Genomic DNA, 25,548 nt, shown 5'->3' on the forward strand with positions numbered 1-25,548 from the left:
TGCATCTTGTCAAAGAGTCCTTGAGCAAGGCAGACTCACTCTTGGATACGATTTTAACAGCTATAATTAATGTAATTCTGTCTGCACACTGAAGAAACCATGTTAAGGGCTTGCCCAGGGGTGGAGCGGGATTCGATCCACCGACCTCCCGCTTCCAAAATGCACGCATTATAACATGAGCTGGTTAACGGACCTTTATACTGGGGAGTGAGTTTAACCAACCTACTTGCTATCACTTGGGACTCACGAGGACTCACAGTGATTTGGTTACACACGGTCCATTTCATTGTTATTTCAGACCAAATAAACACTTGAATGCGCGACAATTTGGCACTACAACTTGGGAGAAGTCCTACGTTTACGAGGAGCACTTGAAGGCAGCATTTGGTCCAGGCCTGATGTTGGATGGCAGCCTACAAACTAAATAAAGTTTGTTTTTCCAGTCTAACATAGCATGGTGTGAACAAAGTCTGAAATGTAATATAATTGATCACTTGTAGTTAGAGGATTTATTCCAGCTTTCTTTGAGCTTGTTATAAAAGGGTAAGACAAAGCCAGTTGCTCCCACATCATGTTGTACCTGCACACTAGGTGGGGCCAAATATTTAGAAATGAAAGAAGCCTAGTTTGACTTCCTGTTGGATCTACTTTAAATTAAATAAATTTGTTGGACTACGATTTTCAATAGATTAGATCATCATTATCTTTAACATCACTTATCAAAGCACACGTGTATACTTTACTTTACTTTACTTAATTTCACTTGGCAGACGCTTTTATCCAAAGTGACGTACAACAGAGATAAAAACAATACAAGCAATATACAGTATACACAGTACCAGAATAATCTAAAACATAGTAAAATATAAAGTGCTATTGGACGTGCAATCAGTGCATTGAAAAAGTGCCTGTGTGATGAATTTGTGCAAGCGTATAATCGTCATACCTCTATACTTCAGCTTCTCTTTCATAAGGTAATTTTTTATTTCCTTTTGAAATGTTGTATGTCCTCTGCTTTTTTAATCACTGTTATTGTATTTGTTCTTTAAGGTATTATCTTTTGCAAAGCATTTTCGTATGATAGTTTGGAAAAGTGCTATGCCCTTCCTATATGATTAAAATGATTCTCCTTCTTAGAAGAATTTAGGACCTAATGAATGACCCCAATATGGTCAATATGGTCTATGCCCCCCCCCCCCCCCCCTCCCAGCACGTCATGTTGTAATGTTGTAATCCGTTAGCTGTCATCTGAGCCAATGAGTTGGAAACTCTGTGAGTCCCACATGAGGACAGACTCTCTGACACAGCGAGCATCTACTTCCTGTACAGCCTCAGTGGCTCTCTAGCATCAACAACATGGCGTGCCGGAGAAAAGACAGCTTCCTCTGGGGGAAAGGTAGGCTTTTAATCCAACAATCACAATATATATATCACAATTTTAAACAGCTGTGTAGGCCTACTCAACACACCAAACACCTCAACCTGTTGTGAGATACTAGTTGTATACAGAGTCAGAGATGTCAGGTCTGGAGGGCTCGCTTAGGATGCCCTTGCAATTTGTGAATTACATAGTAGTACATACTGAATTAAAATGTAGTGAGTTGTGATTTTTTCAATAGAATTAAGTGATGACGTCAGGGTTTGGGTTACGATTGTAAGCAGCTTTGAAACCAAATAAATTCAAATCAGATTTCAAAAGTTTTATTTTTCTTATTTTGCCCCAATCTTCATTTTTCCTTTCTACGATACTGAAATGTACTCACAATCTATAACTTAGCCTACATAATATCCATTTGGTGGTAGGCCTAATGTTACCTCATTATCATGTTTGTAATGTAAATTGTATCAAATGGGAGCTGTGATGATGGTTAGATCATGCTTACTCCCTTCATCTGTTTCCCTTGGTTTCCCCCCCTTGCCTCCTCTCCTGTAAAGCGACCTTGGGCTTTTTGAAAGGCGCTATATAAATTCAAGTTATTATTATTTAGTATTTTATTTATTACTGAATATCAGCTATACTGACACAAAAGTGAATCTAAACTACTGCATCTCATATTGGCCTATTGGGCAACAGTATGGTTCAAATGTATGCAGGTAAACCCATTCTAGGGAATATGTAAGGAGTTTGTGCTGTAATTAGGCTATTCTGGCTGTGCTGTAGCTGCAACAGCAGTTTGACTCTGCAGAAAGAGAAGTGGTTATTTTTAACACTTTCTTGATGCTCTAACTGGTGAAGGGTGAAGCTGCGTGCACGCCCATGTATTAGTGTGAAGGAGGTTGTCAAGGCGATATAAATGGCCATGTATCGACTCAACAGCCGGGTTTGGCCGCTTCAGCGAATAGGCTATGCCGACGATTCCTGGAGTAAATTTAACACTGTTGTCACCCCACAGCTCCACCTAAGATCATCCCAGCAGAGAGGAGGCAGAACAAAAACAACAAGATTCACAAGAGCGACATATTGGATGACATCCAGGTACTGTTTCCAATTTCCTCCCAAGGTCCTCTATCAGCCACATCATAACTCATCATCTCCCACTGCTGGCGACCTGAGCAGAGTAGCATTCTCAGTGCACAAAACCATTTCATTCACCAAATCTCATCTCAAACACAAAGCACAGGTTCATAACTTAGTGAATAGCCTGGCCATCAGCTGCGTGGCAACAGACAGCCGATGTCCGATCACGTAATCACTGGCCTTCATTTCATCCCACATTGATGTCACTCCTCCCCCCACACTTTTTTTCTTTCTCAACTCCCTCTTGCAGAAGTTGAAGTTGGAGATTGGCAACGTCATGACGGAGATCCAGAGCACCGAGCTGGACGAGCAGAAGTAAGTTTGAGTGAAGTACTGCATGAAGCAACTCATCTCTGAGTCAGCACTCAGCAGGGCGTCTTCCTCTTACTGAGTGACTCTTTTGACAGTTCATACTCTCACGTCACCAAAGTGATGCTTACTTTGGCAAATTGTATTATTATTATTATTATAGTCAGCTTTGTTGCCATTTTAGTCCTACATGAGTCAGATGACAAAACCAGAGACAATCTGGGCTTCTGCACTTAAAGAATGTTCTCACCTGTTTGCACGAAAAAGCCTCCCATATGTGTGACAGATCATGTTTGTCTTGTCTTCTCATGAATCTCCTTTTTAGATCTCTAAAATGATTTTCATGTATACCTTTGCCAGAATTCACAAACACATATTTCCCAGTGGATAAAGTGGATAGTTTGTCTCCACCACCAACAGGTGGCTTGAACTAACTCCTCATCCAGGACAATTATGAATTAAGAAAGAGAGGGAGTTGCTAGATGGCAGAAACAAGATCAGATGAAATTTGGTAGCCTATCTGCTGAAATGGATTTAGATGCGTGTGTGTGTATTTTCCATTGTTAAAGAAATAGAACAGGAAAAAGGTATATTGTGACATGCTGTAAGTCGGTGCGTGCAGCTGCATCAGTGTCTCTGAGTTTCCTGTTGTCACCACTATACAGCGGTAATAAGCGGTCAGTAACAACAAACACGTGTGGCTATACAGTGTCACAACACCGCTGTGTATGTTAGCTCACATGTCAGATCCTCCGCTGGCTAAAGTGCACTCTTACTAATTATGTGATAGCTCATCTGTCTCATACTTGTCTCTTTGCAGTAAAAATGTTGTGAGGAACAAGAGATTCCTATGTGGGAAAAAGAAGTTCAACATGGACCCCAAAAAGGTGAGCTCATACTGTAGATTGAGTGACAATAATTACAATAATTGATTTTCTGATCATAGGAGGATCAGATCCAGTTTATTCTTTTGTCTTTAAAGTGGTATTAAGTAGTTGATGACCTCTATTGACGACCAGTAGGAACTGCAACAGCATTGATATCCTTATACACAAGTCTCTGGTACAGTAACAGCCCCCATCCACCCCTCCTGTTGCTTTGAATTAGGGTGGCCTGTTTTTGACACAAACAATAAACTAACATTTTCACAAAATAGAGGATGCCAGCTAATTAGAGCAGACATCCAATAGAAACATCTAATGAAGAGAATGGATTCTACTGCTTTGTCATTTGCATTGTTTGCCTTGAGAATTAGGCTTTTTAGTCTTTATAGCTTGAAAGGTCTTTAGATGGTGATCATTCACCTCCATGTTGTGACGTTGAAAATGACAGTGTGTGGGGCGGATTGGGCGAGTCTTGAAACTCCAGTGGGTGGGGCGAGTTTTTGTTCAATGGGCCAGAAAATTAGTTTTCAAAGCCAAAGTGGCTATTTTCTGGATATATATATATATAATGTATATATATAGAGGCCTAAACAAAATATATGCAGCCATAGTAGGATGATCAATGCCTGAGACATCACAGAAACATCCCACACACGCCCCCGACATGCCACACATCATTAGAGTCACCCGTTCACGCCTGAATAATCACAGGGTCACATTGTAAGGAGATGTGGATTTGTGATTTCTCTCACTTATCATCTCTGCTCTGGAACTGGTGACAGAGAAGAGAAGAAGTGATCTGTGAGCGGTTGCGGAACCGAGTGACGCGTCTGATCTGCAGAGCTGCAAACTCTGCAGAGGCAGAGTGAGCGAAAAGCAGAAAAGCAGAGGCAGATGATGAGCTATAGCGAAAAAAGCCACATCCTGTTCCCTGAAGCGGCGCTGAAGCGCAGGATGTTGCTTAACCACGGCGACCTCCATCTCCATTTCCCGCTCTCTGAGACCCTCGTGAGAGACAGGACCTGCTTAAAACCAGCGCCATCCTTTAAATAATAGTACAAATAACACGCTTTTCCACTATTCAATTAAATAACGTGGAGTGAATACGCCAAATGTCCAAATTGCGTGCAGTGTATATGCTGCAGTGTATACTTAAGCAATATAGCATGAGAGCAAGTGTGTTGTGGAGAATATATCCCGCTGATAAGCTGTTATCCCACGAGGCCGCAGGCCGAGTGGGATAACAGCTTATCAGCGGGATATATTCCACAACACCACGCAGCTCGAGTGCTATATTGCTTTTATAAAACGGTTTCCAAGTATAATAATATAATAATAATAATACTATAAGTCCGACTGGCATGGTATTCTGAGTCATTCTGAGTCAGTTGAAACACTACTGTAAGGCGGGACCTCTAGCAAGAAGATAGACGTGCGGGTGATTTGATTGGATCGTTCTGGAGACTGAAGTCGACATTGGCCAATCCTGGCGCTTGCTGAGAGCTTTTCGCAAAGCCCGACACCAGAGCCGTATGCCGACACCACGTAACGTTACATCTTTCTTCTCTAACGTTACGTCTTATTTAGAAATGCGGGGTTAAGAGTGAGGGCGCGCGAGAGAGGGGTTAAGACATTAGCCCGCGTCTATTCTTGTACAAAACATCATTTTCTGCGAAGTATTAGTAAAGTTATAAGCGAAGATCGATTCACAAGGATCTGAAAGCTGTCTCCGCCATTTTGTTTTTGAGGTACTTTTAGTAAGAGAGTTGCGCCATCATGCGTCCATGACTCATTGTACAAGACTTGAAGGACTAGTGACCCTCCATACAGCAGATCAGGAGAAAGCTGTTTGGCTCGAGCGCAGCGCTGCCTTTTAGTAAGAGAGTTGCCATGGCAACCAATAACCCATGGCCATGGGTTATTGAACTCGGTTACTGGAATTATACAATGGCTGTGAACCAATCAGATTGCTTGATTTGAGAGAGCCGTTTTATAATGCAGCGTATACACTGGCCACGACTGCCAGAGGGCGCCTAGCGATGTGGGCAATGGGGCGGGCAAGGAAGTCGGGCCACTCGGCCTTTTAAACACCAAGCGGAACCGGCCTTCCCTTGGCCGTCGAGCTTCCTTCCCTAACCTTGACCCATATCCAAACCCTAACCCCAACCAAGTGGCTACCAGTGCCAAACCCCAACCCCACTACCCTGCCCGGCCCGGCCCTGTGATGAGCGAATAGCCGTACAAAATGCGTATAAACTGTATGTGAAATTGGACTTTCACAGCCTAAACGCACACATTTTGAAAATGTAATAGTGTCGTATTTATACGAAATTACCATCAATTGCCTAAAAACACTGTGCCCCAGCCTGATGTAAGCGCTCCACACTCGAGCCTGGAGAGATGGACGAGTGCATGCAACATTTGAAGACTTCTTGGGGTTCAGCTGTCAGACTCGTTGGGTGGAATTGATTTGATTTGACACAAGATGTTGCCTCACCTGCAGTGCACACTCGACTCGATAAGGGCTTTTATTTAGCTGGCTCTGAAAACCCTATGAAAGCAAGTGGTGAGAGCCTGCAGTATTTAAACACTAAGCAGTAGACCTATTTATGTTAGTGATACAAAATTATTCTGAGATGAACCACACATCAGAAAGCCTTAGGTCATGAACACACACAATTAGCAGGGGTTATATAAGTGTTACCTTTTTTGCCCAATATACATATACAAGCCTGAAGTGTTGGTGACACATAGGACCTGTTGGTAGAAACATGCATGAGAAATCTCTGATAAAAAAAGGGTTCTCTCAAGATTGTTAAGAAATCAAGTTGCACTCTTTTTCATCATAATTTTTTCATTTAGTTAATTATTTTGTCATCATTATTTTGTTTGTAATTTGCGTGCATATGGTCTCCCAACCTGCACATATAAATCTCATCACGACCCACCATCCTATGTCTTCAGGGAATCCATTACCTGGTTGAAAATGACCTATTGGAGTGGACAGCGGAGATGGTGGCCGAGTTTCTTTACAAAGAAGAGGGACTAGACAAGACTGCCATCGGGAACTTCCTGGGAGAGAGGTGCGGTACACACAAACGAGGATGTGGTAATTATCTTCATTTGCATAGTAACCATAGTAACAGAGATGCAGACCCTTATAGGATGTACTTTTTTGGCCCATACAGAGAGGAAATGCACCTCAAGATACTGAAAGCCTTCGTGGGCCTGCATGAGTTCTCAGACCTAAATTTGGTGCAGGCATTGAGGTTTGTTTCACAATCAATTTTGTCTGTGACCTTTGCATGTAAATGACTTTGAAAGTCGACCAGCCAGCGTGAAATATTGCAACACTGTTGCTTTTTCATCTTGTGTTTTTCCATTATGTGAAATCCTCCTTCATCCCCGGGACTTTGCTTGACATTGTGTTTTCTTTCTTTGTCTCTCTGTCATCTTGCAGGCAGTTCCTGTGGAGCTTTCGTCTCCCAGGAGAGGCGCAGAAGATTGACAGGATGATGGAGGCATTTGCAACGCGTTACTGTGACTGTAACGCCGGGGTCTTCCAATCAACAGGTACCAGCCTCCCTCTTGCCTGCTTAATTTAGAGGACATTACTGTACGTTTCCTCATCACTGTGGCTCCTCCTTTACATCTCAAATGTTATGGATTGGGGACACTACACAAGGCTAGTTATATGGTGTTAAGAAAAGTCTTACTTAAAATACATTCTGCTTTAGTTTCTCAGAAAAACATATCTGCAAACCTACTGTATGTATCTGTGTGTCTCTGTTTCCATTTACTCAAACACCGTCAGCCTGACAGCATTCATATTTGGCATGGGTAGGCTTACCGGGAGATGGTGACAGGCAGGGCCGCTGCTGGCCATTTGGGTGCCCTAAGCGTAATTGTTTTGTGGTGCCCCCCCCCCCCCCCCCCCCGCAAAACTTTCAATAACTGTCAAACGAAAGACTGCAAAATCATTAATTATGAACGATACTAGTGTATCTCACATTACATTACATGTGGCAAACAAACAATTGTTAGAATTACTGTACATGTCAGCAAACAAGCGATTGTTAAACTGTGCATGCAAGCAGGGGCGGACTGGGATCATAATTCAGGCCGGGCATTAGATACCAAGCAGGCCAGGCCGATACGGGCCGATGTGCGTGCCGGCGTCCGAAGGGCGGCGGTGAAAAATTTGGGCTGTTTGAAGCCCAATTTGGGCCGTTTGAAGCCCAATTTGGGCCTTTGAAGCCAGATTTGGGCTGTTTGAAGCCAGATTTGGGCCGTTTGAAGCCCGATTTGGGTCGTTTGAAGCCAGATTTGGGCCAGTTGAAGCCAGATTTGGGCCGGTTGAAGACAGATTTGGGCCGTTTGAAGCCCAATTTGGGCGTTTGAAGCCCAATTTGGGCCGACTCCAATTTTACAATGAGATGCACCCACTTTAACCCTGAATAAAGTAATAAAACCACTAGTAAACCAGTAGGCGGCGCCTGGCCTGCTGTTCAGTGAGTGGCCTGACTGAGGGCACAAAAAAAAATAATAATAATAAAATTGGTGCCCTCAGTCACATGATGCCCTACGCAGTCTGCGTACTCTGCGTATAGGGTGCGGCGGCCCTGGTGACAGGGCTTTTTGAATTAGCTAGGTAATTAGGGTAGACTAAATGGAAAAAAGAAAAGCTAATTACTGTAGTGGCCAAACTGAGTGAACACAGGTTCAGCAACATGGAGAGCCCCATTCGTTAGCTGCTGATGGAGCACTATGAAAGGCCTCTCGGGAGAGAGAGAAAAGGCTGCATGCCAACTCTATGAGCGAGGCCTGACTAAATGGTCAATTAGTGATTGTGTGCTCCAACGGGATCAGAACTAGTTATTTTAATGGTAGGTTTTACTGCAGAACTCAAGAAATGTCCTTTTATGTTTTTGTGCATGTGTGCGTCTAATGGCGGTTTGTAACAGACACCTGCTACATCCTGTCTTTCGCCATCATCATGCTCAACACCAGTCTCCACAACCCTAACGTGAAGGATAAGCCCAGCCTGGAGCGCTTCTTCTCCATGAACAGAGGCATCAACCACGGGAAAGATCTGCCCACTGAGATGCTCACGGTCAGCACTTCCTCATCTGTCTGCTGCACAAACTGTTTCCCAGCCACATCTGATTAGACTTTTTCTTTCCAAAACTTGAAAATTAGCATAGTTTCAGGTTGAAACTCCTGTCTTCTCTTCTCTTTCTGTTCCCCAGAAACTGTATGAGAGCATTCGCAACGAGCCGTTCAAAATCCCGGAGGATGATGGGAACGACCTGACGCACACGTTTTTTAATCCAGACAGAGAAGGCTGGCTGCTCAAAGTCGGTGAGGAGATCAGAGCCTATGCCGACAAGCTGGAGTTTACTTTTTATGCATATAGAGGCAATTATAATGTGGTCCTCTTTTCCCTAAAATACCCTTGTCTCTTCTCTGCAGGAGGCAGGGTTAAAACCTGGAAGAGGAGGTGGTTTATTTTGACAGACAGCTGCCTCTACTACTTCAAATACACCACAGTAAGTAGCAGTCTTCCTTTCGAAGCGGATACGATTGAGAAAACCTTGAAGACACAACACAACATATTGTCCGAAGCTCCTGTCTCACTATGATTTCTGTCTCTCGCAGGATAAAAACCCAATCGGGATTATTCCTCTGGAGAACCTGTGTGTCAGAGAGGACACAGCAAGCAAAAGGGTACTGCTTCTCAATGTGGGCTCCTTGAGGAAATTGCTGAATTGTTAAACGTCAGCATTACTTCATTTACAAGAAGTTAACACAATTAGAAAATGTAGAAGAATGACCGTTTTGATCATAGTTTCACTGTCATATCTCACCTACAATACTGACGATCATTATTCTGGATAAAATTATATCTAAGAATAAAGATCTCATCAAATGGGGGTCCATGGCCCTAATGTGCACTAAACTAGGGGTCCTTGATATGAAAAAGGTTGAGACTCACTGAGGTAGAGCATAATTAAGTTTGGTGTCTGAGGCAGCTTCCTCAAACACATTTATCAGCTAGCACAGCACCTAATGATTCATACAGTGGCCTTAAATTCACTTCTAAAGCAAACACTCAGCACATGAGTAATGAGGCTATCATAAGACTATTAAAATAAACATGAACCATAAGCACACACTCATGGTTATCTGTGTATGTGTGTGTGTGTGTGTGTGTGTGTGTGTGTGTGTGTGTGTGTGTATTTGAACAGTATTGTCTGGAGTTATATAACGCTAAAGGGCAGAAGATCAAGGCATGTAAGACGGAGAACAAAGGCAAGGTGGTGGAGGGGAAACACCAGTCCTATAAGCTCAGTGCAGCCAGTGAAGACGAACGGGACGACTGGATAGACGCAATCAGGTGAGAGCTGCACATGGGACAACACATGGGAGGCCACGTGCCTCCGCTGAGTCATGTTTGTCCAGGATATTAGCCTTCAAAATAATAATAATCACCAAGTTGACCCAAAGAGGAAACGCATCACTTTAGATGGCCTGGATCGTTAAGCCGACCTCTGGGAATCAGCCTTTTCTCTGACACAGGGCGGCACAGCAAGAAGGTCCTGGGTTCGATTCCCGCCTGGGACACTGTGGGCGTGTCCTCAGCGCCCACTGCCCAGGTGGGCTCGTCAAAAGGGCCTTTCTTTGCAGAGTTTGCATGTTCTCCCCGTACTCCCCTGGGGCTTCCTCCAGATACTGTAGGAACCCCCTGCTAAAAACACACTAATAAATAATAAAAAATAAAATGGTATGTCTGAACAATCCCATGAGGGATAGGTCATGCAAAATGACTAGACACAGAAATAAATAAATAAATTCATAAAAAGTGTCTCTTCTCATTTTTTACTCTTGATGATCTCAACACCAAACTAAAACCTATTGTAATCTTCCCCTGCAGGGCGAGCATCACAAAAGACCCTTTTTATGATTTGGTGGCTCTACGCAAGAGGAAAGTCATCAACAACGCTTCCTCATAGGACCCAAACACAAGGCATCAGTGGACATTTGGGATACTTTGATGTTTGCTGATGACCTCATGCTGTGCTTTGATGACATTCCAGGAAACCTCAAACCCACGCTTGGGAACCACAGTACAGTGTTTTACAGAAATGTGCAATGAGGGGGCAGTGACACTTCATGAACCTGTTGAATGTAAAATGAGAAGTGGCAAAGAGGTCTGCCTGGGAGCTTACAGTAAAGAGCTGCCCACTTCACTTCAATTGTGCAAGCTTCAAACTTCAGGGGCAACAACCATGGTGACGACTTCAATTGGTGCAAATCAAGTCCGTTCAAATACTACACAGAGTGTAAAGTTCTCTTTTTTCTTTGAATGGATCGGGAGGAGAGAAGTCTGCAGCACTTTGTTTAGACTTAAAATAGAGGTTTCACATCTGGGGTGGGGGGCTTTTACTTTAAAGAGGAACTGTCCAATTTTTCAGCTAATCTATTTTCACTTCCTCATCAGTTCATATACAGTAAACCAGTTCATTTTGGCCAAGTACAATTGGGGAGAAAAAGGAGGGGTGGGGGTGGGTAGGGTGCGGGGGGTCGGGTTCATTTCCTCTTCATGAATGACTGTCAAGCCTTTCAGTACAGTTGTTAATTACCTATTAATTGGTTTAATAGTGATAAATCCTAAAGTTAGTCTCTGTGAATAGTTGGTTGAAATAGTTTCCTTTAGCTTTTATGAGTTATTTTCAATGTACATCTATTTTGTAAATATTACACATAGCACCTTCATTCAATATTTCAATCTTAATTTAATTTAATTACTTTATATTCATGGGAGAAGTAACATTTGTTATGATACAATAAATGAGTGTATGATCAAAGCCTGTGTCGTTGTTTCTCCAGCAGATGGTGGTAGATCATCATCTTTTTCAAGACGCAAACCAAGCACCTTTAATCAGAGAGTTCATGACAAATCTCATTATCTCATCAATCTTTTTTTTTCTTAAAGGTAACAACTTATGTTAAAGGAATCTTGAGTTTTTCATAGCATTTTATGTATTTTAATTGTCAGATTAAGAAGATATGATGTGTAAAGCAGCAAGTTATTTTCCTGTGCACAGCAGTTCCTGTCGTGTGTGTGTGTGTATGTGTGTGTGTGTGTGTGTGTGTGTGTGTGTGTGTGTGTGTGCGTGTGTGTGATGCTGCGATACAGGGCTGTGGTTCTGCTCTGAGGTTACGGTTTCTTGGAGACGGTATAGATTGAAAAGAAGAACAAATATTGTTGCTTTTTGCAAAATAGAAGAATTTCCCACAATGTATTCTTCGAATATGGGACGGTTGAGCATATTGACTCGCTTGTGAAAAACAAACTTTAGATTGAATGTACTGTACACTGAAACCTTTTAGATGAGCTTGAATTGAAAACTTAGACATTGAGCCAAAACTTCTGATAAGAGCCTGCTGGTAAATACGGCGTACTGTGTTTACCTTCCATTACAACTGACAGTATTCAATTACCCAGACCAATCTACTAACTGTCATTTTCCTGTGTTTTATTACATTTTTGCGATAAAATTTACATTTTCTTGGGGTCTCAAGTCAGCTTCACATTTTAATTTCCGTCATCACTTTGTTGCTCCTCTCAAAGTTTCAATGACATCTGAATAAAAAAGTCCAAAGTGCAAAATACGACATATCCTCATGTTCTTAGTTAGAAAAATAGAGCATGCATAGACCTTAGAAATAACATAAAGTACATGAAGCTAGGGATGCAGCGATTAACCGATTTCACTATTAACCACGGTTTAAAACGCCTGGTTTTGTAACCGTAAAGGCTCCACTACACTGAGTGTTTCTCTTCTCACTCTCAAAAAAGCGACATTATGGTACTGTGGAAGTTAAAGGGACATCATGGTACTGTGGAAGTTAAAGGGACATTATGGTACTGTGGAAGTTAAAGGGACATTATGGTACTGTGGAAGTTAAAGGGACATTATGGTACTGTGGAAGTTAAAGGGACATTATGGTACTGTGGAAGTTAAAGGGGCATTATGGTACTGTGGAAGTTAAAGGGACATTATGGTACTGTGGAAGTTAAAGGGACATTATGGTACTGTGGAAGTTAAAGGGACATTATGGTACTGTGGAAGTTAAAGGGACATTATGGTACTGTGGAAGTTAAAGGGACATTATGGTACTGTGGAAGTTAAAGGGACATTATGGTACTGTGGAAGTTAAAGGGACATTATGGTACTGTGGAAGTTAAAGGGACATTATGGTACTGTGGAAGTTAAAGGGACATCATGGTACTGTGGAAGAGTTAAAAGATCACCCTTCATTTAGTTCAACAACACAACTTCACTTGCTATTTGTCACAGACCACAAAATGTAATCACCCCCTAGGGTGTATGGGAAACATAATTAATAACCAATCTACTATTAGTAGCGTTAATGTATTGTAAAAACGCATAAAAACATGGGCAAGATCGGTGTGAATTATCTGTAGTGTTTTGAAATAAAAAAATGTATAATGTGAAATCATGATTTTTCCTCAGACTAGATTGTATCATCAAAATCTATCATCTTTGCATCCATACGTAAAGCAGGGCTGCATTGTATACAAACAGGATGTATATCTATGTTGACAGTACGACCTCCTAGCTGCTCAACACAGCGTACATTATTCACAGCCTATACAAGACACACTGATGAACACTCTGTTACCAAAGGGCCCTTGGTAAGGGGACACTCCTGCTGGGTGAGAGCACAACTGATCACTTTTCCTTTCTCCATAGCAACCTGAATAACTCACAGGCATGATGCAAACTAACTAAAGCACCTGGGTCAGATCTTGGCTGCTCCGGTGGTATTTAGGTTTGACCTTAAAAAGGGTAACAACCCACAGCTAACTGTGGAATAATTTAATACAAAAGACACTAGAAAAACAAAATAACTGCAATGTATTCCATTTGCTTTTAAATGGGATGCCATGCCGTTAAGTCTTTCTCCATCAATGGAAGAATCACTTCTGCGATGGCACTGCATGGCCACCTTATACAGCACTTTGTGATTGGTGTCTGTTGGCATTGGCTACAGCAGTGCGATGTTCGGAGGACAGTTTCTCATGTGGATGGGTTCAGTCCAGGTAAACAATAATACAGGCTCATCAGTCCCATAAGACACAGTGAGGACTACAACAGGAAGTACAACAGTGTAACAGATAACACCATACTGTAGGATGGTTGCTGGAACTGATGCTGGGCTCATTTCTTGTAAGGAATGTCACCTAGACAGTAATGCGATACTGTGACTCAGTTGCTGCGGCAAGATTAACCATGAGATCCTCTGGCCGTCTCTCTCAGCGCCTTCTGCTCACTCTGTATTGCTGATAAAACACCGTCCTCAATCTTTGATAATCATGACTGGATACATTTTTTCTTTTGATTCCGCCTACCCCTTTTTAATCCTGTTGGCAAAAGAGAAGTCAAAGGGTGGGTTAATGAGGAAATAGCAACATAAATACAGTGGGGCAATTACTAGCATCATGGTTAGTCAATTATACAGAATATTTCAACACATACCATCTTCGTCTCCTGTGTTGATGGTCATCATAGACACACTTCTCTGAATGAGCTTCCCGGGTTTCTTGAATTTCACGGTTGGTTTCTCCTCCATCTCAAACAAGTCATCAAAGTCCTCTTCTGCGATGTTATTGGCCTCTGGGACCTTGTGATTGGCCTCTGGGACCTTGCGATTGGCCTCTGGGACCTTGCGATTGGCCTCTGGGACCTTGTTATTGGCCTCTGCGACCTTGCAGGTAGTCTCTGGGACCTTGTGATTGGCCTCTGGGACCTTGCGATTGGCTTCTGGGACCTTGCGATTGGACTCTGGGACCTTGTGATTGGCCTCAGGGACCTTGCGATCAATCTCTGGGACCTTGTAGGTCGTCTCTGGGACCTTGTGGGTGGTCTCTGGGACCTTGCGAGTGATCTCTGGAACCTTGTGGGTGGTCTCTGGGACCTTGCGGGTGATCTCTGGAACCTTGTGGGTGGTCTCTGGGACCTTGCAGGTGATCTCTGGGACCTTGTGGGTGGTCTCTGGGACCTTGCGGGGGATCTCTGAGACCTTGCAGATGGTCTCTGGGACCTTACGGGTGATCTCTGGGGCCTTGCGGATGGTTTCTGGGACCTTGTGGGTGGTCTCTGGGACCTTGCGGGTCATCTCTGGGACCTTGCGGGTGGGGGACGGGCTCTCCGTCGAGGCCGTGCCCTCCTCTATAGTCTCTGAGGTCTGGATTGTTCCTCTGCCTCGCAGGAATTGCCTGAAGGAGCTCTGCCGTCCGCCGATACCCTGGAGTTTCTTCAAGCCTCCCTTTCCCTCCTCCTCAGCAAGGGAAGCAGGGGACTTCTCGCCACTGTCTCCGTTGGTGTGGAGGAATGGCTTTTTTGGAAAGCCTTTCCACTGGTTCAGTCCGTCAACCTGTGAGTCTCTCGTGGACAGGTCTTGTAGGGAATATGTGCGGCTCAGGCTGTTCCCCACAACCAGAGAGTACTTAGGATTGTGGTATTTATGAGCAGGCACCTTCATGTCGACCTGCTTGGAGTCCCCGAGAGACACCTGGAAGCGGGAGGTGGTGACGGGCAGAGGCTGGATTTTCTCCACCAACGGCTTCTTGACCGGCGCAGGAATGGGTGGCTTGGTGATGTTGAACTCCCTGTAGAGGTCCACCTGCTCGGACACGGCGTAAGTCTCCCTGAAGTCGTTGTCGAAAAAGTCCACGATTTGCCCTGACATCACGGTGATCATGTTCCTGTCCATCCGAGAGGAGCTCCAGGTGAAGCTGGAGAAGAAAACAGAGGGGCTCAGCTGTTTTAGGACAATGTGGGTTTTAAGGCTGAACACATGATCTACTGGGTTAAGAGAAAGTGTGTCAAAACATAGACTGCAAAAAAAGGGGAAACAATGCAGTCACCCTGGCACCCATTGGTTTGTGCAGTCCCATTTTGAAGCCAAGTTGGGGTTTACACCATGTTGACTCTTTTAGAAGCTGGAACAGCTAGTGCGAGACCAAGGCTTTCCCACAGAGCCATAGCTATTGGTCTGTGATCAGCAAGCTGCTGGACAGGCGAGCTGTCAATCACGCCCCAAAGCATAGTCTACTTTATTGTCTATTTTACTCTAAATGGGAGTCATTAGGAACGTCTTTACTGAGGTAATACAGTAAATCAAGTGACAAGTAGGCTCATTTTCCCATTGACTTCTATACAATTGGACTTATTTTTGCAGCCAGTGGAGTCACCCCCTGTTGGCCATTAGATATAATGCAGGTTTAAGGTTGCGAATCTGCCCACTCCACTGAGTTGAGTGTTGGCTGCTTCTATAAGATGGAAATGGAGTGTAACGAGTTGTCAATTCAGTCTGATATCAGGCTAGGTTTAAGGCAATTCCACATTGGCTTCACCTTTCATACCCGGAGCTCCCTGCTTGGTCAAAACAAGACTCCACATACTTCATACTACCATCAGTGGGGTTTCAGAGTGCTCATTTTAATACACTAGGCAACAGCCGCAGGTGGCAGATAACTGTTTCAATTTTTGAAAGACATTACCCAGAAATCATGGAATGTAACTACAATTCAAATATTCAAAAATAGTCACAATACTTTTGAAAGCATTATACTATAGTTTCTGGGGTTGTGGTAACATTATCATACAAGAAGAATAAGAAACACACACACACACACACACACACACACACACACACACACACACACACACACACACACACACACACACACACACACACACACACACACACACACACACACACACACACACACACACACACACACACACACACACACACACACACACACACACACACACACACACACACACACACACACACACACACACAAATGAATATGTTTTTGTGTGAAAGGCCCCAGAAGTTTTTTTTTAAACATAACACTAATGTGTGGATATTATTTTGACATTTAGATTTTCTGAAAAGTGATTCATAATGTATCTTTCCAACGAGAATGAGGTTTACAGCAGGTGTGATTGTTATTAGTGTGGTTGCTGTGGTTTATTCAGATTGAGAGTTGGCCGACTTAAGTCACAGGTGGCAGTTCTTCAGTTAAGACAGAAGATTTGAGAGAAAACATATATTTACAATACATTCAGACAATACACGTATTATATTTGCATTTGGGAGCTTAACTGTGGGTGTATCCATTTCAATCGATTCTGTGAAACAGGATGGATTTAGGTGATTTGCTGTTGCCTGAGTAATACTTCAATGATCAGCTCAGGGTTTTGAGTAAAGCGTTCATTCTTGTAATCAGCAGCTTGTAATGGTCTACTCTACTGTGTGGAGTGAAGACATAATTTTCTTTCGAGTTCCTACATGAAACTGCAGCGAGCAGCAGCTAGTGTGTGGAGTTTGGTCAAAAATAGTTCCTACTTGAATAGTTCCTACTTGAAACTGTTGAGAACACGGGCTGTGGATTCTCTTGAGTAACCGTGTCATGATTTCTGGAAAGAGACATTGCCGTTGAGTTTTTCAAATGTATTTTATTGGTGCTTCGAGCACCACAAGCTGAGTGCCATCCAGCGATGTATATTCGAGAGAAAGCAGAAATTTCTCCAGAACTCAGGCAACCAAACACAAAACAATTTATCAGAGGTTTTCAAAGTGAGAGGCGGGCTCCGAACAGTTTCAGGGGAAGCTCAGTGAATGGAAGTGAGAACATGCAAACTCCACACAGAAAGGCCATTTTGGCAAGATAGCCCAACTGCGCCATAGGCACTGAGGACATGGGGATGGGGACACACCCTCAGCGCCCACAGCGTTCCAGGCAGGGATCGAACCCAGGACCTTCTTGCTGTGACAGCACTCCCACTGCGCCACCGCGCCACCGTCTCAGACTTTGAAAACTCTTTTTCTAGATAAATAGCACTGCACGTGAGATGAAAAATATGTATTTTGGATTTTAGGGTGAGCTGTCCCTTTAAAGATATAATTTCTGTGTGCCTCAAATCCTTTTTAATAGCTTTCACTTTGTTGCGCCAAATTTTTTTACTTGCTTTCAGAGTACCTTGTAGTAGGTCATCTACTGACACACACTGTCACTCTCTCACATCTCTTTTGTTCCAGAAGGGACCTGATTGTCATCATCAAGGTTAAGCTTTTGGAACAATGAATTTAACTTTGAAATAATAGGCGACTTTAGACGTTTTTCCAAAGGTTTTTTTTATTTTTTGTTAGTTGTTGTCTGGATTACCTTTGGCTTTGATCAGTTAACTTTTCACTGAATTTAATTTATGTAAAGACAGTAGATCAAGTCTGGACTAAATTAATGCAATCTCATCTGAACTGTGTATCAACATAATCTCTGGCATTTGATAGGCTGTCATTTGCATTTGGAAATAATTATGAAAATAAATTCTAATAATTATATTATGCAAATTGTCTTGTTTTGACAAAATTGTGCTTTTCTTCACTAGACTTTTTCCACCTCCTCACAAAAGCAGATAATGCACATAAAAAAAATCTCATGCACATTGTCTGAATGCGTATGTGTTCAGTTTCAGTATTACAGCCCCACTGCACAGACTTGACTCCACTCTGAATAGCAGCATGTGGCCTTGAGGCAGTGGATGGATATATTATTCATAGAGACTGGCTCACCTGTAAGACCCAAACATGACTTTCTCTCCGTCCACCAGCATGTATTTGGAGCACAGGGAGCCGGGCAGTTTGCCAAAGGACAAGGCAAGCCCCGCCCCTTTCACCGTCCGCACGCGAAGATTCTGGAAGGGAAACATCCACCAAGTTACACATTGGACTTTGGACCGGGCTGAACATCGCCCACCCATAAGCCTGACTGAGTCAACTGAGGCAGCCGCAGCCATCAAACGTCACCTCGCTCCATCATGTACAGTATGACCAGCTCAGCCATAAATGACCGCATGATTTTATGAGTAACCACTCGCAACCAACGTCAACTTTCAGCTGAAACAAATGGATGACAGCAAACCCCTTTAGCATACAGACATCATGTTTACCAAGAGGGAAGAGAAAGAGAAAGAGACAGAAAGAGACAGAGAGAGAGAGGGGGAGCGAGAGAGAGATCGAGAGAGATCGAGAGAGAGAAAGAGAGAGAGAGGGAGAGGACACATTGGGAGGAGGCCGCCCCGCGCTGTCGGCCCTGTGTCAGGTGAGGCGTTGGGTTACACCCCTTGGATTAGTTCTCAGGATCTATGAATGATCACTTGAAAGCAGTAAGAGTAACAGAGCCCTGTGAAAAGACCTTTCACTGCCTTATCAACTGACACCACTATGGCCACAGAGTCCACCAGCGCTCCATTTCAACTGGACTCCAGCGACAGACTTTGCATGCAGCAGATAAGGCTCGCTACTGGTAGTGTGTCTCTATGGAGATAGGATGACAGAGTTGCTCCTCACACATACAGTATCTAGATGGGCACTGGTGTAACTCGCAGGACAATATTAATACAATAAAGCTTGTGCTAAAATGCCAATTCATACAATTGAAATATTTAGATGTAAGAGGTCTGGAGGACTACAGTAGTGCTAAAGGCTTGAAAAATGAAACTACTACACTGTATGGTTAATTATTATGGTATATTGTGCTATGCTAACAGCCACAGGTTGGCAGATACTGTATTGTACTAGGATGAAAGGATATGAGTTACACCTGCCTGCCGAGCTTATTATGAGTATAAATTCCACAATGAGCTTGACACATGATACACAAGATATATTTAATCCACGATAACCATCGCAGCAGCCATCATCACCTTTGTTTGCTATTGGAGCTGAACCAGTGACCCACTGGGGCACTGACTTCAACTTCTCCATATTCAGTTGCACTGTGTGCATTGTTCAGGCCAGCCTCCTCCCTCTGCCTGTGCCTGTGCGTAGCACCCCCCTGTGTTCAGCCCTGCTGGTGTGTCTCACCCGTAGATGCGTGGCATTAATTTGCAGCCGAGTGCACATATCCAGGAAGTGCGGCACGCCCCCGGCCTCCAGCACAGTGTACACAGCCACCCCTCGCCGCGACGACGCATCCAGCAGGTCCTGGAGGACCTGGAGGTCTGTCAGGAGGTCCATGACTATCGCCACCACCTGCAAAAACCGGCCAGGGAAACATTTAAAACACAACAAAGTGAGACAGCAGAGCAAAGAAAAACTTCTTCTGCTAATCTAAATCTAAATCACAAAGGGGAGGAGTCACATGCTCACAAATAGAGACTCTGTCATTTTGCCCTGTTTACCCAAATTCACTTCTCCTCCCACGAGAAGTGACAAATCTAAACTTCAGAGTGATATTCACCAACGTTTGATCTTTTCCTCTCTCATCTCTTTGGTTTCCCTTGGTTTGAAGTAGGGATGAAACAATTAACCGGGTTAATGATAAAGCGCAATAAAATTCCTGACAGTGAGTATTACGGTTTCACATTTTAATTATCATTAAAACCATGTTACTGTGATTACAGCGCTTTGAAAAACACTGTAAATACTGGCCATTATCAACCAAAGTTAGCAACAGTCTCCCACATTGTCAGCATATTTTAACAATACCGCGATAATACTGATAACCGTGATAGTTTTGGTCACTATAATTGTGATATGAAATTTTCATACCATTTCATCTCTAGTATGAAGCATCACAGACCGCCCGGGTTGGTAGGGATGTGCGCGCTGTGTTCAGTTTACTGACCTCACCTCTCACAGGATTTCAAAGAATTAAAAGTTGTAATTTTTCACTGTCTGCCACTCCTGCTGTCACCAAGTACAATTAAGCCGGACGCAATCGTGTTGCTGTGATACAGAATTGAAGCATGTTGATTCACGAGGAAACAAACAGTTGTGGAACTCGTTCTTCCAGGTGATTAGAGGGGTTACTCCAAAACACTCCTTCCAACAACTGCTACTAATCTCCTCCTGTAATAATGACTTCGCCATACTGCACTGTATTGTTACAGTACTTCACTCGCCATTACCTCAAGTATTATAGCTGCTTCCCCTACCATAACTTTACACCATCAGATTACTCTTGCTAACTACATCGTGCTCCGCTCAGACTGAAATTCAAATTTAATTTAATGCCTATTTAACTCTGACTGTAAATTCATGTAAATTAAATGTAAATTCATATTGAATGTCTACTGAACACTCCTCCACGCACGTATATATTGTAGATATATTAGATTGCACTTGCAAAATTATGACTGTCTTTAGTTGTTTTTCCTACTTCTTGTCTCTAAATATTGACCTGACCGCTACGCTGCATACACACAAAGACACTAAGACAAATTCCTTGTATGTAATTTGCATATTGTGGCAATAAAAGTGGTTCTGATTCTGGTACTGTATTAACATTCACAATCATTTCACATTGGCTATGTGCAATAGCAGCAAAGGGATAAGTCACCCAGGCACTTGAGGTAAATGTAATATGTAGTGTACTGTGTAGAATTGATGCAGTTTCCATGTGGTTACATTTCTATTTTCAAAGCAAGACAATCTCTTCAATAGGATTTATGATACAAACATAATGACTGTTTTGCAACATTTTACAGCCAGATGATGTTTGTTTTTTTATTATTCTTTGATCATTATCATGTGATACATTTTCCATTTCTGTTCTGTATTGCTAGCCTCCTCGGGTACATACACGTTTCAAGGTTCAAGGTTCAAGTTCATTTTATTTGTCTCCCATGGGACAAATGTGTCTTGGAGTAAAAGACTAAAAATGCTGCAGTACATACAGACAGTACATAAAAAAACTGACACATGTGCAAACACTTAGCAAGTTGAGGTAGTCACAGTCATTCATCTGAAAGGCGATGAGTAGAAATGTGCCTGTGCCAGTGAATGTTTGTGCCTGATCCAACACCTTTTCATGACACAGCCTGCAGAGTTATAGGCTGTTTAAAAGGATGTCAATCATAACAATGCAAATAAGCATTTAAACCAAGGCTTAAAAATCCCTGGAAACCAAATTCGGAGATTTGTTTCTAAACACAATACACATGTCAGCAGCAAACTGGCTCTGCAACGACTAGGTTCCCCCCATGGACATTATTCCACGGACACTTAAAGGACTTTTACTCGACATCTTACATGGACATTTACATGAACATTTTACATGGAGATTATCCCATGGACACTACCCCCCTCCCCCCATTTATATATCATTAAGGACTTACTGGACATATGGACATTTACATGGACCCATTATCACTTGAAAGGACTTTTACTTTGCACTTTATAATTAATAATTTCAGATTGTTGTTCTGTTTGCGCCATCTTCTGCTATAGCTGTGATCGCTGCGCTGCATAGATACTGCAGTAAGACAAATACCTCGCTCCTTCTTCCGATCCCTGGCCCACGGGTCCCAGACAGTCACACTATCTGCCTGGTCTGAATTAGGTCACTATCCTCCACACACCTCAAAAAGAGAGTCAGTGTTCTTGTGCCAGTTTAGGACAAAGCCTATCTCTTTCCCCTCGGGCGCTACGCATCAAACCAATCACAGCTGAGCACCCGGCTTTTTTTAAATGAAAACTGCATACCTGGCAGGTGTATCGACCAGAGAGTGGCGGGGGGGGGGGGGGGGGGGGGGTGTGTACTGTTGTACTAACCCTACCCGCCCTGCAGAGCGGGGGGAGGGGGGATGTGTACTGTACTAACCCTACCCGCCCTGCAGAGCGGGGGGAGGGGGGATGTGTTAGGGAGCGGCGAGGCTGAACAAGTCTTTTTCCTTCTGCTTGTCCTGATGTGAACCTGACATTTAGAGTCACGGCTGTTTGGATGCTTCTGGCTCCACCGCATGTGACTTTAGCTTGTGAAAACTTGCAGATGACTCATTGCATTCATGTAGACTTTGTAACGTGGCTATTAACATCCTCGCTAACCCTTTCCCTGTTTCCATCTCTTTCTGTAATGCTCTGTGAGTGCAATATGTAATGCTCTACTTATTATAGAAAGAAAGAAAGTGAAAAGAATAAAGACATTCTTTAGGAAGGTCATAACCCTAAACATAAACATTACATCACAAACTGGCCGATTTTGCATTGCGAAGCTTATAGAGGTCACATTAATTACTGTGAAACCTTGGTATAATTACCGTACAAATGAGACCCTGGTGGAGACGACTGGACACGTCTCTCTCACACCAGTGGACACTAATGTGTCTCTACTTCCTGGCACAACGAGGATGTTGCTACTCGTCCCCTTCCCCCTCCCTGGCATCAGTCGGGCGGCGTTTGTTTTCTCTTTGGCTTTACTGAAGGAATTTACGTGAGGATACACCTGTGTGAAGTGATTTTCCATCTCTCCTTTCACCGTCTGCATCTGCTAAAAACTCAGAATAGCACCTTTAACTAACTATATCAATGTAGCAATGTAACTGAATAAGTAGGAGGCAGTTTCAGTATTTGTCATTATCACTAATCGATCACACTCTGATTCACACACTTATTCACATGTTATTGCAGTTTATTTTGTCAAATACATCATACAGTAGGCATAACATGTTATTTTCCATAAACTCAGTAACTTTTTCTTTGAGTACATTTTAAATTAGTTTAAATGTTTTACTTTTACCAAAGTAGATTTGTACACCAGTTATTGTACTTCTACATACTCCTGTTAAATTAAAATGTCAGCAAAACACTTGAATAAGAGAGTCAGTTTGATTAGAATGAGGGAATGAAGTCATCACATCATAAGCACGTCACAAGGTGTTTGTTTCACTTTTAGTATCAATAACTGATTCAACTGAAACTGGGCACCTATGAATTCCCGTAGAGACAATAATTGCATTATAGCCTGGGGGTCTGTCTCTTGTTGGTGGACAGTCACGTGATAACCGGTAGCCAATCACTTTGAACTTTATAGAACAATCAAGCCTAGACAAGCAGGTCGCTGTCAAAGAAGTCAGAGATAAGCTTTATTGTAGTAGCAGGCTATTTGCGTTTATCGGTACAATAAACTTCTCTTTATAAGGGCAACCTTACATCATGTTCAAAACTGTTCCAGCAGAATTGACCTAACTAGGATGTAGCCTAGGACTGAACACTACCAAACTTCCATTGAGGGAAAACCCACCTAAATTCAGGTCACCAGGTTCACCTCCTTTCTGACATCATTTGATAGGCTATTAAACTGACGTGATTTATTAGAGGATGGGGTCTTGTAAGGGGGTAAAGCATAAAAAAAGCTTTTTTGTTCAAATTGGCTGTTGTTATTGCCTTCAAAATTATTGTCTTTACAACATTAAAGGCCTAGACATAACATTAGTCTTAGAACCATTGGTTTCCTCTTGAATTTGATTATATATGATCCCCCCTTATATTATTTATTATTTTAGATATGATAATAAGACTATAGCAGTTCTAGTAAAGTACCTGCTCATAGGCCTACTGGTGTTATTACTGTCTTATGATGCCAGAGAGGTCCTATTCCCCTAACCGTTAGGGCCTAACGAATAGGCTCCATCACCTGTAACGTTACTCACACATTAAATAAGTAGTGCATCTCACCTTGTGTGATTCCTGGATGAGTCTCCTCACCACCTGCTTGATGTGCGGGCCGCCCTCCTTGGGCGGATGGGTGTACACCGACACCCGGGTCACCCCCTTGTAGAAGCCGCTGCTGCCCGGCCAGCCGATGTCCAGAGACGGGACCTCTGTGTCGGACATCTGGGGCCAGTAGGTGGAGTGGACGCCGGAGTCGGCGCTGCTGGACTCCTTGGACTTGTCGTGCTCGCCTGGCTCGCAGTCTCCGTGCCTGTCCGGCGTGTCGTACTCATGAAAAGTTTTCCGTATCCATTTAATCTCCCTGGCGGACAGGAAGTCCTTGGCGTTGTCCTCGCGGAGTCGCATCTTGAAGGCGCCGTCGCCACTCCGCAGCAGTTGCTCCAGGGCCGCGCGCTGCTCCTCGCTGTAGTAAAACTCCGGTCTGGACTCTGGGATCTTCTCGTTGACGTGCTCGTCGTCCATGCACAGCAGCTGAGACTCAGCCATAGCAGCTAGCTTTCCTCGGTCCGGTGAGCCCGAACCCCGCTGCTGCTGCTCCGAAACACCTTTACCTGTGTGTGGGGGGTGCGCAGGTACGGGAGGTGCACAGGTGACGTTCAGGGAGGAGCTTACGGTTGCTGGGAGTGTCAAGTCAGACAGAATCTACACACAACTTTCCGGTCACCACTTCAAAAATACAACTAGGCCCTACTGTCATTGGATTGGAAATCTATTGTTTTTGGAATAGCCAAAACTGGCCCAAGGAGCTGGTCTGTCTCCTGTTACAGACCAGCTCATTGGGCCTGTTACACAAGATTAGCATTTTAATAGGCCTAAACATATTGCCAAAATAGATTTAGGCTTACCCTGCTCGCCGGGGCGCTTCTCGCTCATACTCAGTACGAGCGAGAAGCGCCCGGCTAGCAGGGTAAGGTTTAGGCCACATAGAAGATAAGTTATGCTAAAATCTGCTAATGGGAGTGTTAACTCTCACCATGCTCCTCCTTCAATTTGGATTTGAACTCATTTGGGGCAACTGAACTGATGTGAATTCAAACCAAACTAGTGCATGCAATTTGGTCTAAAAATAAACATTAGATACCGGTATTAACTTGAGACATCTGCAGCAGAAGGCCATAACTTTTCCATTAATGCCAAGTCATCATGATGAGCAGACTCTATGGAGCTTTTATTTTGAAAGCCAGCCTGCCCTACTTCCAGCCTTATTCTATCTATCTCTAATGATGAGAGGTTGTGCTTGAACTTGGGAAAAATAATTACTGTAGTAATCATCAT

General features: G+C 43.3%; 2 protein-coding genes across 2 annotated transcripts; one reads left to right on the top strand and one right to left on the bottom strand.

Moving 5' to 3' along the window:
* Positions 1–1,326: 1,326 nt before the first annotated feature.
* On the top strand, positions 1,327–11,245 carry LOC310787938 (cytohesin-2-like). The gene is made up of 13 exons (XM_083649382.1): positions 1,327–1,396; positions 2,394–2,476; positions 2,769–2,833; positions 3,648–3,714; positions 6,676–6,794; positions 6,900–6,980; positions 7,172–7,284; positions 8,676–8,824; positions 8,961–9,072; positions 9,184–9,260; positions 9,370–9,438; positions 9,960–10,108; positions 10,646–11,245. The coding sequence occupies exons 1-13, from the start codon at positions 1,357–1,359 to the stop codon at positions 10,722–10,724; spliced, it is 1,203 nt and encodes a 400-aa protein (XP_083505508.1). The 5' UTR covers positions 1,327–1,356; the 3' UTR covers positions 10,725–11,245.
* Positions 11,246–11,310: 65 nt separating this feature from the next.
* fam83fa (family with sequence similarity 83 member Fa) lies at positions 11,311–24,813 on the bottom strand. Its single transcript, XM_083648575.1, has 5 exons — positions 24,277–24,813; positions 19,684–19,851; positions 18,391–18,512; positions 14,280–15,538; positions 11,311–14,164 (listed from the first exon to the last, which is right to left on the bottom strand). The coding sequence occupies exons 1-5, from the start codon at positions 24,757–24,759 to the stop codon at positions 14,115–14,117; spliced, it is 2,082 nt and encodes a 693-aa protein (XP_083504701.1). The 5' UTR covers positions 24,760–24,813; the 3' UTR covers positions 11,311–14,114.
* Between the last annotated feature and the right edge of the window lie 735 nt (positions 24,814–25,548).

This window comes from Poromitra crassiceps (genome assembly GCF_964638095.1).
Source record: "Poromitra crassiceps genome assembly, chromosome: 13".
Classification (NCBI taxonomy): Eukaryota; Metazoa; Chordata; class Actinopteri; order Beryciformes; family Melamphaidae; genus Poromitra; species Poromitra crassiceps.